We start from the raw sequence: 15,927 nt of genomic DNA, 5'->3' as shown, positions 1-15,927 counted from the left end.
TGGGATAATATGCAAAAAACAATCGAATCTGAAGTCGTTCAGAACCTTATGGCTGGTGTTAAGGCCAAGGTTCTCGCATTCGGATATAAAGCCGAAATAAATTTAATGAATGATGCCAAAACTAACTTGCATTGTTTCTTTTTACTCCCTGAAAATTTGGCGATAATCGTATACAAAACTTGAATTTTGAGAATGATTTTTTGTGTGCGGATTTTAAACAATACACCCTTCATAGTAGTTCACTCCAGAATTACTCGAGGTGTAGAAAGTGCTTATGTTATTCTACAAAACAGAACATATTTCCTTCTTTATGAATATCGAATTTCGGAGCATCTTTTTACCTAATAATATTTTTTTGTGACAATTCATTCCTTATTTTGACCGATTTTGCTTCTCAAATAGAGTATTTATTTAAAAAGAAACTTTAAAAGGATTTGAAAAGGAGAAGTCCTTTCTCTGCAAGTATATATGAATGCACAAATGAAACAAAATGAAAATTTCGCGAGCCGGTTCTGGCACCGACATTCTGTATATAAATCTGTTTGACATTGTATCGAATGAAAATTTTTGAATAATATACATTTTTTCACAAACAATCCTTGTTGTATCGCTTGTTAAATGGTGACTCATTCGTCAAAGGATAATTCAATATCAATATTTTATACATTTTTGGTTATGTGCATTTCAACTCACAAAAATCCCTATCCCCGTTAAAGGTGTACCGATTGGGGGCATGGGAGCCCTCACCGCTGAAACTCTAATTTGCTTTGCTAAAGGATCAAGGTTTCATAATAATTATTGTTTAGCATTTCACTATATCGGAAATCTGATTTACGACCAAACCAACTATAAATTTCCACCGGTTGACAGCGGCGAAGGACACGGCTGGGCTAAGCCCCAACATCCAGCACTCCTGTTTGATTATGTTATTAGTCGTAAATCTGCATGAGGATATCGTTCACTACAAACCACTGTGGTCGGGACATCCTTTTTTCGGAGGAGGCGGAAAGAGGAACCTCCCACGACTAACCCCTTTCCGCTTCCAATAAACTAAACAAAACAAAACACACGCAGCGAAAGGAATTGAACGGGACGTGAACCAGGTGGGGGGTTGGAATTAAAATTCTTCTGCACTCTAGGAATGATTTACGACGGAAATACTACCTGCAAATGTTTCCTTTTGCTGTGTTGCTTTTTTGGTGACTTTATTGGATTCAGATAAAGGCAAGCGGAAGAAGCGATACATCGCTCCGTATAAAACAAACGCACCCACATAAAGTTTATTTTGGCTATTAAATGGAAAAACTTGTTCCTGGTTGTTAAAAATGCTAATCCCTGGCCCACGAAGTGCAATTTTGTTCAAATGATTCTGTCAAACTCTGGCACGTACAATTTCAATTAAGCGCTTGTGGATGGAATCGCGCGCTGCATTTTGGTCAAGGCTTGATAAAGTTGACAAAATTTATGCAATTGATAAATTTAATTATAAGCGTGGTTTCACCGCGGCACATATTCTCCACGTATTCTCGGAACGTGTGACTAAAATCTGAGCTGGCTCTTTTCCTCAGTCCCACGGTCCCTCGGCTGGGAACGTCACGTCCCGAAATATCACTTTGAAATCATTTTTCATCATTTCCAACCGGGACAAATAAAGCGCTAACCGTTCCCACTCTCTCTGGAGCTCGGAACCAGACGCACCGCAGATGAATAATGCAATCCCTGGCAGGAGTAATAATTCACACTTCCGGTAACCATTCGCCTATTCTATTCCCACCCAGAATTCGTATAGGTAGCGAAGATGTCTCACTGTTTGCTTTCCAGCAAAAGTATATGCACCCTTTCGTTGCTTTTCGTTCGTTTCGAGCGCGCGTGAATTTGTTTGATGTCTAGCTCAAATATTCTAATGGCACAAGGCGAGCTGAATTCATACTGACAGATCCAACTCTGTCCGTCTGGAGATTCACCAATGCAGATGGAATCAACATTCTCGCAACGAACGGAATTTAATCATACTTGAATACTATAGTTCTCCAAATGCGGTGAAAATTGAAGGTGCATCCGATATTGATGGGATAAATCGGATTCTAGCTCGACAAAAAATACTACAAAACTGGTTCTGCAGATAAAATCCGCCACCATCCCTTATTCATTGTGGAACATTTTCAACATGCACACGCTGCACCAAATATGTCTCAGCTGCATAAAATCTGAGCGTGTGTCCTTGAGTGTTCTAAATACGATCCCATTTGGGGACAAGTAGAACAAATTTGCGTGCGAACCAGTGCCAAATACAATTCCAGCTAACAAATGCATACCACAATCCATGCTCGCTTGGGCGGAGAACCGTTTCATTTCGGATGTCTCCCCCGAGAACAGGACCAGAAATCTTCCTGACCTAGTTTTCCATTTTCATTTCGCCTCTGCCAGCGGCAGGCGAAAACTGATGCTTTCCCCAAACAAATGAATAAGACAAGAGCTGAAATTAAATTCAAAGTTGTCGGTGCCCTTGGCCGCGCGCTCCCACCCCCCACTAAGGGGCTAAGTGGCGTGGTTAACCGACTTCTTTTCCATTTTTGTTGAAACAAAAACTGATTGCAATCTAATATTTGCTGATAGTTCTTTTTTTTCTTCGCCTTCTGTTTCCTTCCAGGTACATGAACTTCATGTTCGATTTGGAGGATGCCTCAAATGATGGAGGCATCGATGCGGAGGAGTTCGCTATCGTGTGCTCTAGCTATGGATTGGATAAGAAGGAGTGCAAGGAGGCCTTCCAGAAGATGTCGCAGGTACGGTATTTGCTCACGATCAACAGCTGGAGGTGGTTTCGTTTGTTTGCGTGCCACTAGGTCAACAAGTTGACTCTGAAAACTAAATACTGAAAATCGTTGAAATCTAATAACAGAAGCCTCCTGCTGCTGGAGTTCTTCTGTTGCGGTGTACAAATTGAGCAATTGTTAAATATCGCGAAGGAAACTATCTTCGCTTCGTGTTATGACTATTAAGTGACATCCATTCCCTTCTTCTTCTGTAGGAGCATTGTACCACTGCGACCATTAATTAGATCTATTGTAGTGCACTCCAGTTTGCTATGTAGCCCTCCAGTTGGCTTCAATCATCGATATTTCCCAGGTTTTGAGCTTTGGTTTCATGCATGATGTAGATTTTCCACAAAATGGCTCAGGCCCGACGAATTTAGTTGAAGATCCTAATCTTGCCAGGCATCCAGTATAGATTAACTTCGTTAGTAGCAGCTAGATGTTTAAGGGATAGAATACATTCCCAAACTAGCTTTGATTGACATGTGTATGCTTTTACTGCATTAAGAGCTGTTTTGCTATTTGAGGAGATACAGATATTGACATACCTGTACTTTCTAGCCAAACAAATATTTGTACACGTGAGAATAGCTTGTATTTCTGCTTGAAAAACTGTTGGACACTGTCCCATTGGAATTGACATGGCGATGACATGGTCCAATCGCAGAACTGTTCATTGATTGATCTTCTAATCTACCCTTCAAAATTACCTTTTACTATAAAATTCCTAGTACTTCTACCAAAACTCATCATCATTATATTATTATTATTAGTGGATTATTTTCGTACACAATTCTCGTTGAAGATTTTTCAACCACTTGTTAATAACATGTTTCTCCGTTACATGGAATAAATGTTTGATACAGAAAATATGATAGAATAAAGACAGCCCTAAATCGGACAATTCCTTCCTCGAGTTTTGCTCTTATCAACACATTCGGTGTTCCATTTTTATTGATATAGATAGAAGAAGCTATAGAAGTGAGTTTTATCACATTAAAATCAATTTCCACTTTCGAACAAAGATCAATTTCGCTAGCGCAAACATCAAATAGACTAACAACGCTTGTCACTATGAAATTGTAGAACATATGGGAATTTTATTTTCGCAAATTTTCCCATTTTCTTCAGAGTTTTCCGAATACTTTCAATTGTTATATTTGGTTGGAATATGTTTGATTGAAATATGTGTTTTTATTTTTTGGAACCTCCCCTCCCTCTATACCTGAGGGGGGAGGGGTGTCATAACATCATAGAAACATTTCTCGTACCCAAAAACCCTCACATCCCAAATTTGGTTCCGTTTGCGTGATTGATTCTCGAGTAATGCAGCCCCTCCTTAGGGAGGGGGAAGAGTGTCAAACCACCCATAGAAACGTGTATTGCCTCCTACAATCTCCTTATACCGAAATTGGTTTTGTTTGCTTGATTAATTCTCGAATAAAGCAGAAATTTGTGTTTCAAATTCTGATGAAACCATTTCAAGCTGTTCAGTGGAAGAAATACTTTCCACTGATATCAAAATTTTCTCCTGAAGTTTGGATTGATGACTATCGCAATTAGTTTTTCTCGGATCTCTGAATTGTTCGATCGAAAGATTACCATAATTATAACTTAACATTATATGTTTATGATCAGATAAAGATTCTTCATTTGACACATGCCAATTTTTCATCATATCTGATAGTTTAGAACTGCAGAGATCAAGAACTTCTTGTCTAATAGAGTTAACAAATGTTGGATCGTTCCCTTGGTTACAAATGTTAATATTGTTTGAAATTAAATATTCAAGCAAACATTCACCTTTAACATTGATGTCGCTACTACCCCAGATCGTATGGTGGGTATTGGCGTCACATTTTATGATGAACTCCCTCGGGTCGTTGGAATCTCCAATTGTATTACCACGATGTCTCGGTTGATGAATTCTATGTTGGCTACATACCTAATGTTATCCCGTATAAGAATTGCTGCTCTTGGTGCATTTTTGTGTAGATATTCCTCGAATCCTAGAATTATAGAACCTAGGCTCTTGAATAAGAGCCACATCCACAGTTTTTTGAATGAGCCTTCTGCATAGGACGCTGCTTGCTCCTTTGACGTGATGAAGATTCACCTGAATGAACTTTATTCTGTCCAGCATTTTGTTCGTCTTCATTATTCAGGGAGAGGCTGCCGAAACCCGAAAAGCTTGTTTGGATTGTTCATCGCGGTAAAGAAGGTCAGCTACATCAGTGACCCACTGAATGCAGTAAGGGCAGAAAGTACTTTGGAGGATACACTGGTACACCACAGGCTCCGTTATCGGCAGGGTATTTGATGAAACCCCTCTACCATTCATCCCTCGGCACGGGTTGCGTAACACATTGAATTAGAGGTTAGGGTAAATCTATTCCCTATATTTAAATCTAAATCTATTTAAATCTGTATAAGTAATCTAGGATTTAAATATAGGGAATATATTTTACTTAAAGTGTGTTTTGGATATTTCCTCAAATGCTTAGTGCACGTAATATTTGAATGAATTGTCATCAACAGATTCTCATACAATATTGAATATGGAATTATATCATGATGTTTTGACTCAATTTTCACATATACTTGTCGTTTTTAAACTTCAGAATCAAAATGTGATTTCCATGTTCGCTGATCATTGCTGTGGTAGTGGAAAATATATAAAATAGGTGGTCTAGTATTAGGTGTGCAACTAGATTCCCGCTGTTGACAAAAGATGGCTCATATAGTGACTGCTGGACGATTTCGACATATTCATTTTGTTTTGGGTGTCATACACTTTTGGTTGTGTGAAAATGTTCGATTTTTTGATTTGCCAAATAATCGTCATTCACCAGAAGAGTTGATTTTTTTATTCCAATCGGGAAAAACGGGTTTAGGTTTAGGTTTTGATTCTGATGAGTGCTTGATGTCGGCTAATGTAGAATAAGATTCTGCGAGCTCTGACGCTTTCACCACTAAAATCACCACTTTTAAATGGTTCAAACCATTCCTTACAAAATATATTTGATGGCGTAGAGTCACCATAAACTATCACAAGCATTCGATTCGCTTCAGCTACACTTTTCTTCCAATAGAAACATAAAATCAAAACTTACTACAAATTGTGCTTATTTGCAAATAAACTCGAGATTTTCAACGCAGTTTTTTTTATTAGATTTTAAGATGCGTAGCACATGAGACTTTTGCCTCATTTAAAAATTGAACTTGTTAGGCAAAACTCTAATACTAGTAAATAATATTTGGCAGATGTAGACACTTCAAGATTCAACAAACATCAGCTGTTGCCATCGACTATTTATAGCACATTGGACATCTTGAACGAATTGAGTTGCAAACCCTTGTTCTTAAATGGCACTAACGTTCCTAGAGGAACTTCACCTTCTCAACGTAGTGTTTCTTGTGTCATTTTTATTAGTACTTAGTTGAGATTTCTATGCCAAATATCACGCCTTGAGTGCATTATGAGCGACAAGCTCTAGAACACGCGTGACCACAGTGCAAGACTGAGGAAATTTCTTTGATGAAACATTCCCCCGACCAGAACGGGAATCGATCCCGAACGCCCGGCATGTTAGGTTTAACGCTAACCAATCGGCCACAGGCACAGTTACAGTTGCAGACCCTATGTATGAGGAATATGATATGAGAAACCCCAGGGAGCAATGTCAGGGAACACAATGCTTTAAAAAACGAAGTACTCAGGATGAGCGGAAGAATTAAAATTAAAAATGGGAATGTAGAATAGAGTAAACTTATTCTCATTGGATAACATGCATTTATCGTTCGAAAATATTTAATCAAAGTGTCCAAGTGGCTATCATCTATACCACATTCCCCTCATCGAGAATAAGCGAAGATATTCCCGTACCTCCTAAAGTAACCACGTGGTATGTGACAGTCTCAAATAATTTCCGTGAGCAAACAATTAGGACCTTAAATCTAAAACATCTACATTTAACATAACGGGTGTTAAATAAAAAATGAGAATTTTTTCAATACCTTTCAGTAACTCAAATAAAGAGCGTAAAATTTTCTTTCTCCAAGAAAATTGCTCTTTGGGCTCCCTAGAATCAGTAGGCGTGTTTGGTTTTGCTAGTTTGAATTTAGTCAAAGCAAAGATGGCGTCGAAACAGCACGTGCTCCGCGAACGCATTGTACGGTTCTACGAAACGCATTTCCAGCAAGGAAAAAAGTTCACGGTGGCATATTTTAAGGAAGAAAATGTACCTGTCAGTACGGCATATCGTATCCTGGGTTCCCTGAACGTAGAGCGGAAGGTCGGAAGTGGTCGTCCGGTGACGATAATGACAACAAGGACGCAACCAGCCTGCGTGACGCCGGTCGGAAATATGGCTGCTCCCACGTATTGATCCATCGGACCCTCAAGATGGAAGGAATCGTCTGCAGGAAGAAGACGAGGTCGCCGGAGTACACGGAGGAGCAGATTGAGACGGTTTAATCACAGTGTCGGTGAATGACCAAAAAATACCGCGGGACGTCTTTCGTTCTGGACGACGAAAGCTATTTTCCGCTGTCCAAAACGCATATTCCAGGAAATGATAATTACTACTCCAGCGACAAATCATCCACACTGCCTGAAGTGAAATACAAGTTCAAGCACAAGTTTGAAAAAAAAGGTTATGTTGTACATCGCCATTTCCGACCCGGTCATCTCAAAGCCTTGGTTTAAGCCGAGCGGTCTGGCAATCAACCAACAAATCTATCGAGAAGAGTGCCTCGATAAAATCCTGCTGCCGTTCCTTAACGAGCATCACGCGGATGGGAAGTACGTCTTCTGGCCGGACAAGGCGTCTTCGCATTACGCCAAGAAGACGCTGGCGTATCTTGAGGACAAAAAGATACCGTTCGTGCCGAAAGATCGTAACCCAACAAACTTGCCCCAGTGCCGCCCAATAGATGATTTCTTTGGCTCACTCAGTGCCCTAGTGTATAAAAACAATTGGAGGGCCAAGGACACGAAGCAACTGACTACAAGAATCCGGAAGTGTATCCGGAAAATGGACGTAAGTGCCGTACGAAGTTCTTGTGAGAGCATCGCGACAAAGTTACGTCGAACAGCAGACCACGGCCCTTACTCAAACATTCACTGAAATTTTTTTGACGAAAATACATTATGTTATTATTAAAAAATACTGAAATCGATGGAAAATTTTTTTTTTATATTTGATTGAAAAAATTCTCATTTTTTATTTAACACCCGTTATAGGGGTTCATCTATCACTATTACCCAAAGATTAAACAATAGCGAAAAGCTGTTAAGCTGCAACCATCACGTGCAAGGCCGAGAATGTCAGTTAATAATTTAAAATCTCATTAAATACACAATTGAACAAAACATATATTTACAAATAAAATTCAATAAAAAAATATTCACACAATAATTACATTAACACATTCTAGTAAACATTATTATACACATTGGATTTAACTTCGCCATTCGTTCGATGCAGGTATCCCACTTGATATCGTATATCTTCTACGATATTCAACAACGCCTGATCCATCGGAAGAATTCCTTCTCCACTTGCCATCGTTACTGGAAAAGCCGAAACTGTTTCTTCGGCATCTCTCCATCATTTGACCACGGTTATATAAACGTATGGTGCGTTGAATTTCCGCTACAAACTGATGCACCCTGAAGAATTCCAACCCGCCATTCATGGAAACATCTACCTCAGCGTTACTGTTCGGTAGACTCTCGATCGGAAACCATTTTATCCTCCGTATTTCGTTTCTCGTTTGAGGCCGGAAATTCGTCGAATATGGCACATCAGGAACCAAGTATAATCTCGAGGGATGTGTAAACATTACATCCCAAAATTTACCGGACGCTTTCTTCCGAATGTCGTATCCGATCTCCTCGAGAACTTCCCGCACAGCACAATCGAATGGATCCTCTTTTCCTTCCTTTTCCGCTTTGCCTTGGGGGAATCCCCATTTACCCTTGTAAGATTGTACCAAGAGAACATGTTTCATGTCCTCTGACAATAAAATGGCTCCATTGGTGGGGATCGTGTTAAGGTATCGCATGTATGCCGACATAATTCCATCGATCTTCGGAATGTGCTTCTGCAGAAATGGAACATGTCTGAAGATCTGGTATGCGAATCTGTTATATCCACATTTTTTATATTCATCCGAACATGAAACGTCCAGATAATGCCAATGAGCTTTTCGTATTGCGCAGCAAATCCCAATTAAATCATTACGATCCTTCATAGGTAGGATATACCTAGCTGCGAGAGTATCCAAAATCTGTTTTTCAATGGGATGATTCCAGGAATACATGATGATCCGTTGAGCTGTTTCTAGCGTTACTGAAATCTGAATTTCGTAATACGCATTTATATATTGAAAGATAGGTAGCAAAAGCTTAACTACCGCAGCTACCGTTTCCGCTTCTATTGACGTTGGTTTCGGTAGGTTTTAATTTTAGAACAACTGCAACTACCTGCAAGGTGTACCTTTCCGTTTCGGGTAGCCAGCAACGAGTAGCGCCGTTTTAAAGAGTGAATTTACCATGAGCGTGTTGAAGATCATTGACATATTATTAAAATTGAAAAATAAATCGGCTTAGCGAGCGTGGACATAAATGTAACGAAGATATTACTATTAATACAGCTGATGAATAAACATGGATTTAATAATTATGCATGTAATATATGTATCATTTTTGTTGAGAAGTATTCAGTAGAAATGAGTATGGTGAGGACAGAATTCTGATTGAATCTACTCTCACTTGCAAAATCGATTAACTTTTTTGATGATGTAAAAATTTTCATTTTTACCAGTTAAGAATTCTTCACATTCATACATTGTGGTCACATGATGAAAAATTTGGATAGTTTTGGCTCTTCGCCTACGGCTACGACTTCGATTGGAGAGGAAATTCTTTCGAGAAATCGTTAGTGAATATCGTAGAAGATTTACGATATTAAGGCGGGTATCAGCAACGCATGTGTGGCGGAGTTAAATTCAATGTCTATTTTGTATAAGGCGTTGTGTACAAATTACGTAACGCGAATAGGGCCGTGGGACCAAATGAGGTGTGCTTCCTGAGCCAAGATGATAAAGCACGTGTTTTAATGGGTTTAACAGCAGCCAGTAAGCAAGCACTGATAGATGCATCTCGAACATATCTACATAATAATCTGTATTTCAACAGATTGTTTTAAACTGAAACCAAGAATCTGTAGATACAGATCACAAATTATTTGTGTTCATACAGAATTTACCGTTTTTTTAATAACTTTGCAATAATGGCTCGAGGTTAATAATATGTTACCCATCTCAAATTTCCATTGAACCTCAATAAAGAAATGTATTTTTACTACTGTGTATATAATTTTTCGCATTAAGTGGATATCATCAACATCGTCTAACCAATAATTTCTATGCCAATCAATGGTAGTAAAGCTAAAATTATGCAAAAAAATTGGACTTATAAACCCAATACAAATTTTAATACAGATTTTTTGAGAAAAAGTTAAGATAAAAAGATTGCTAAAGAGACTGTTAAACAAAAGCTTATCCCGTCCATTGCCGCAGGGTGCTTGAGCAGCTTGGTCATGCAGAAGCAGTTTAATACAGTTGTCCAATGTACATTGCAGTTCGTTCAGGAAGGCACTGTTCTTTGAATGCATTCTTTCATGGGCTCGATTTTAAAAGGGTGAGCGAGCTGCCTGAATTCGAAATGATTCAGCTTCAAGAAAGAATCAAGCCAGTAATCATAAATAATGTAGATAGAGGCCCTGACCAGAACCCGTTTTAAAAAGGTCATAGATATGTTCGATTCATCAAGCCTCCGTGGCGGCGATGACCTCCTCATTCGACTCAAATTTCTGCCCGGCGAGTGACTTTTCCAAGTTTGGAAACAAAAAAAAAGGCGCACGGGGCCGAATCTGGAGAACACGGTGGATGAGGTAGCAGTTCGTAGTGCAATTCGACCAATTTTGACAGTAGCCGTTTACAAGAATGTACTACACGATAAGTAATCTCTCTTGCGATACTGACACCATCGGGCGACGAAGCTAAGTACTTATCGGATCGCCCTCGTATATCTTTCCAGTTTGCTTTCTCGACTGTTCAAGTAATTTTTATGCTGTCTTTAGAGTCGAATTAATTGCCCTTGAAGATGCCTTTGATTTGCCCAGTTGCGAGTAGTATTCGTGGAATTTCATCCACTGATTTCTCGGAGCCGGCTTTGGGGTTAGCTAAAGGTGAATCGCTTAGTTTACCTCAAGTTTGTTTCCCGCACAATGTTGTCGTAAAGGAATCATTCTCATAATCCGTCACGATTTACTACGAACGACAATTTCGTTGCGTTTTTGAAGAAAGAGGCATATGAAAATGCAATCCATTGATGATTTTTCGGTGAAATTGTGTGGAACCCACAAATCGTAACGATTTACATAACCTAACTTCAGCAGATGCTCATGAACAGTGGCATTAGATATATGTAGTGAATCTGCTAATTCCTTTGTCATGTATCAAATATTTTTCTTGATAAGCATAATGCTTAGCATTCTTAGCATAATTCTAAGTAGTTAGTATTTCTTTTATTATTTCCATTCCAAGTCTATTTATAATCTTTGTTAAACTGGTCGGACTCGATTATCCGGAGTATTGATTTTTTTTTTTCACTCCGGATAATCGAGTAATAAAAAAACGAATTTTCTCTCGGTAAACGTAATATAATTAGGATTTGCACTTATTTATTGAACGGTTTTATCTAGGTTGACCCGTTTGTGTGTTTGTGTCTTTGTAACTTTGTAACATTGTCTGCAGCGCTGTACCACATTAATAGAAATTTAACCCCCTTCCTGTTGACCGTTTGATCTGAAAGTTGGAACACATCTTTATCTCTAGTGTCTTTATAAAACTGCGTATTCCATGATCTTGAAAATCCAAGATGGCGTCCGCAAATATAATTAATGAAAAGTTTAAGAATTTTCACTGTTTTCCTTCTGTTAATTCCTAGTAGGGTAGGTTTTTTCAGCTCCTCGAAATCAAGCCTCCTCCATCCGCCTAAGATGCCTGATATCATCTGTTGAAGTACCGTCCAAGCTAGTTGGACGCGAACACATGTACAAAACTTGTGATTTACTGTTTCTGCAACTCGGTTGTCGCAGTGTGTACAATTTTCGTCATCTACACGCCGCATCACGAAAAATAATTTTCGATGTTCAATTTTCTCGTTCACAAATAAGTACAGTTTTGAACGCTGTTCTGAAGTAAGATGCTTCGATGCAATATTTCGCCACGTGCGTGGCCAGTCATCTGCTGGATTATTTCGTTCCACCCTTGGTGTTTCGGTTTGAATGACGAAGTGATTGTGGATTTGATCGGCGGAGGGGTTTTGTAGGATTTGGTGTGGAATTTGGGATAAGTTTTGTAGGATTTGTTTGAGGTCAGGAAGATCTACTGAAATTTGTGGTCGAGGATTTGTTTGGAGAAGAAAGGAACTGTAATAAGGAAGGGATCCGATCTCTTTCAAATGACGATTAATTGCGAGCGACTTACACTTAAGCGCTGGTAATTGTAACTTCAGACCGTCTTTTTCCTTGCAGCGAGCCAACTGCATCATCGGGACGCGGGCAACAGTCCCTCTCCAGAGAAATGTTCCCATCGTTGATGTAATCTTCGCTATATGTACGTTCAACGGTGGGAGAATGGACGCGAGGTACCATATCCTAGAGGTACCGAACGTGTTAAGCATGATCACTTTTTGATGCAGCGTCAGCATACGCAGAGAGTGCAGCCACATTAGTTGTGAAAACTTCCCCACCAGTGCATTCCAGTTTAGTGTTGTCATGTGCTTTATCGAGTTTGCGAAAACTACACCCAATATTTTGACTACATCGGCTGTTTGCAGCCACTGGGTGTTGAAACTGTCGTTTTTGCAAAACCCAACATCGATAGCAACAGTTTTTCTCAAATTCAATTTTGCCCCAGCAGCATTTTCGAAGCGAGTAAAGAGTTCATGCATCGCTTCAATTTGCGCTGTCGATGTGACGATCACGCTGATATCATCCGCATACGCTACCAGCAGATCGTTCCCGCATACACTTTCGAGTCTGCACACTAGTGGATGGAGATACAGTACGAAGAGGTGCATTGACAACGGGTCCCCCTGTCGTACCGATCGTTGAATCTCGAACGACCGTGAGAGATGTCCGTTGATAAGCAGTCGAGACGCAGATCGACTGACGATGCGCGAGAGTAGAATGATGAAATCGTCGTTGAAGCCGAGAGAACGCATGATTTGGAAGAGAAAAGAATGCCGGACCCGATCAAACGCATGGTCGAGATCGAAGCTAATTAGCTTCCCAGCACGACCGTCATGACGGAGACTCGCTATGCGGTCTTTCAGAGCAAGAGTGGCTTGGAAAATGTTCCGCTCTGAGTTCGAGCATTTCTGACCTTCGCTTAGCACGTGGTGTTCCCTCATCACCCGCTCCAACCTGGTTTTGAGGATACGGGAGAACAGCTTATAATCGCTGTTGAGCAGTGAGATCGGACGGTATGATCGGGCCATATGGTCGCCTCCCCTCTTCTTGACCAGCACGATGATACCCTCCACAAACGCTGGAGGAATATTTCCGCTGAGCGCCTCGTTCAGCAGAAGGTTCAGCTCGCGGTGGATGACGTCGAACATGCGATGGTAAAACTCTCTCGGTATTCCATCGCAGCCAGGAGATTTTCGTGGTGCGCTTTCGGTTATCGCAGACCATATTTCTGCTGTCGTAATGTCGTTCATGCAGACTTCGTTCGTTTGGCGGAATAACACGTTCACAAATGAAACTGTTCCCATCGGCCTCTCTCGCCTCCTCTGAGTATAGTGACGAAAAGTAGGTGACCAAGTGGTCCTCGATCGATCTCGACTCTGTTATTGTTTGCTCCCGCTCTGTCTGCAGCTGCGTGATTATGGTTTTCTTTCTCCGTCTTTCCCCCAACTGGAATATCGATATGGGTTCTCCCGCCACGTATGTTTCGTTGATTCTCATGAAATTGTGAGAAAATCTCCTTTGGAGCGCTAGCATTTCGCCTTTTAGTCGGTTGATGGTGGTCAACATTTCTGGATGCTGGTAGTATCCGTCGTATGCACGTCGTAGTTCGCCGTACAGACGTTGATGTTCACTATGGAATTCATCGAAAACGGCGTTTCCACTTAAAGAAGCGCTTTATTTTGGGTTTCGCGAAACAGAGCCACCACTCAATCCAAGAGCCGTCATTTCTGCGTTGTCGGGTCCAGTATTGCCACTTATACTGGAATTCCGCAACGTTTTCGTTAGTCATAAGATATGATCGAAGGGACCAAAATCCACGACCATGTTCTTGTCCAAGGTGGGGAAGACATAGACGAAGTGTGAGCGCTTTGTGGTCGGTGAACGAGCAGACATGGGTGTGTGCTACACGCAAGTGGTCGCGCAGACCGCTGCTGACGTAGATGCGGTCTAGGCGCGACTGGGCGTTGCGACAGACGTACGTGAAACCATTATCACTGGGACATAGTTTCTCCCATACGTCGTGCAGTTGTAGTTGCTGGACGGCTGCTTTGAGAGCGGGACTCGCATTCGGGCTGCTTGAATCGCATGTTCGAAGCACGCAATTGAAATCGCCGGTCAAGATTACATTCGTGGTGTTATGACGAAGGTAGTAGGGAAGCGTTTCGTGGAAAAAATTTCCCGAACGGCGCGTTGTGAAGAACCGGAGGGAGCGTAAACATTGCAGATCGTCGTGTCTTGCACTCGCAGCGCAATCAGTCGGCTGTCCAGACTTCTCTCAACGTTTGTAACTTGTATGTGTTGTTTGAGAGCAATAGCTGTGCCCCTTTTCGTATGGTCTACATTGAAGAAAACGACGTAGCCAGGCAAGGAGAGCTGCTCGTTCTCTACTCCTTGCAGACACACGATGTCAAGGCTCTGACTGTTGACGAAGTTTCGTAAAGCGTTCAGTTTCGTGGGGTTCGTGATGGTAGCGATGTTGATGGACGAAATATTATACGATGTGGGAGCCATTTAGATTAGCATCACTTCAAAACTCTCTCCGTCGGTATCTTACCGGCGAGGTTTTTTACCAGCCGGTCGTCCTCGGTTCGATTTGCTGCTGTTGGATGTGGTAGAGTCATCTGTTTCATTACCATTGCTACTCTTGCTCTGCGATCGTAACGCTGGTTTTTTGAAAAAATCGTCCACAGCTACGACAGCTTGCGGTGGCGCTAGCAATTTGGTTCGTTAAGATTGGGCTACAGGCTGGCTGTTTGCATTCGGTTTTGGACATGAGGTGCTTTCGGGCTGCCCACTTGTGTGCGTTTTTGAACCCGAGGGTTCACTCTGGTTCGTAACACTCGGCAGTTCCGGAAACACTTGTGATGATGTCAGTGGTGGAGCGGTAGATTTCTTCGTTTGTGTCGGTCTCTCACCAGCTGATTTCTTGTGTTGTTGATTGGAGGTTGACCTATTAGTATGTCCAGATTGCTTCGCCACGTTCGCGTAGCTTTTCTGGTAAATAAGCTTTTTGTTCTGGACACATGATATGCCAGTGTGTGCTTGCTCTTTGCAGTGGCGGCAGGAATGAAGCTGTCCCTTATACACGACAAATGCTTGCTCTCCGTCGATTGTTACCCACGAATCTATATTTCGCTTTACCAGCATACGAGCGGACCAAATGCCGAGCGGTATACCTTGGGCTTCATTGTTTTCGCCCCACGATACTTCTTTGATCGAGATTACTTCACCGAACGCAGTGAGAAAATCGACGACCTTCCTTTCGGATACATCTTCCGGGAGATCGTAAACACGTACTTCTACACTACCATCTTCCAGCGTAATTCGAAGAGTGTGTTTCTTCCCCTCACACTCCACTTCGTGCTTTCGCTCATGTTCATCGACGACTTTTTGTGCGATCGCCAATTCACTGACTTTTACGAACGCACATGCATCACCTCTGTGGCACTGAAGTCGTTTGATGTCTTCCATCTTCAATCCGAGAACTGAAGAACAAAATCCAACAAGCTTTTCGACCGACGGCTTAACGGCGAATTGAGAATAGTCTATTTTAAGCGTGTTTT

The 15,927-nt window shown here is 41.2% G+C and overlaps 2 protein-coding genes across 2 annotated transcripts in view; both read left to right on the top strand.

The window, feature by feature from the left end:
• LOC129763564 (calexcitin-1) overlaps window positions 1–15,927 on the top strand; it is a 175,237-nt gene that overhangs the window by 80,423 nt on the left and 78,887 nt on the right. Inside the window, exon 6 of the mRNA XM_055762760.1 lies at window positions 2,651–2,786. Coding sequence (XP_055618735.1) covers window positions 2,651–2,786 — 136 coding nt within the window. The remainder of the gene's footprint in view (window positions 1–2,650; window positions 2,787–15,927) is intronic.
• Window positions 1–15,927, top strand: part of LOC129763562 (uncharacterized) — a 212,654-nt gene that overhangs the window by 168,755 nt on the left and 27,972 nt on the right. The window lies entirely within an intron of this gene.

Source organism: Toxorhynchites rutilus, chromosome 1, assembly GCF_029784135.1.
Source record: "Toxorhynchites rutilus septentrionalis strain SRP chromosome 1, ASM2978413v1, whole genome shotgun sequence".
NCBI lineage: Eukaryota > Metazoa > Arthropoda > Insecta > Diptera > Culicidae > Toxorhynchites > Toxorhynchites rutilus.
Note: the sequence above shows the minus strand (reverse complement) of the source record. Positions and strands in the feature narration are given on the sequence as shown.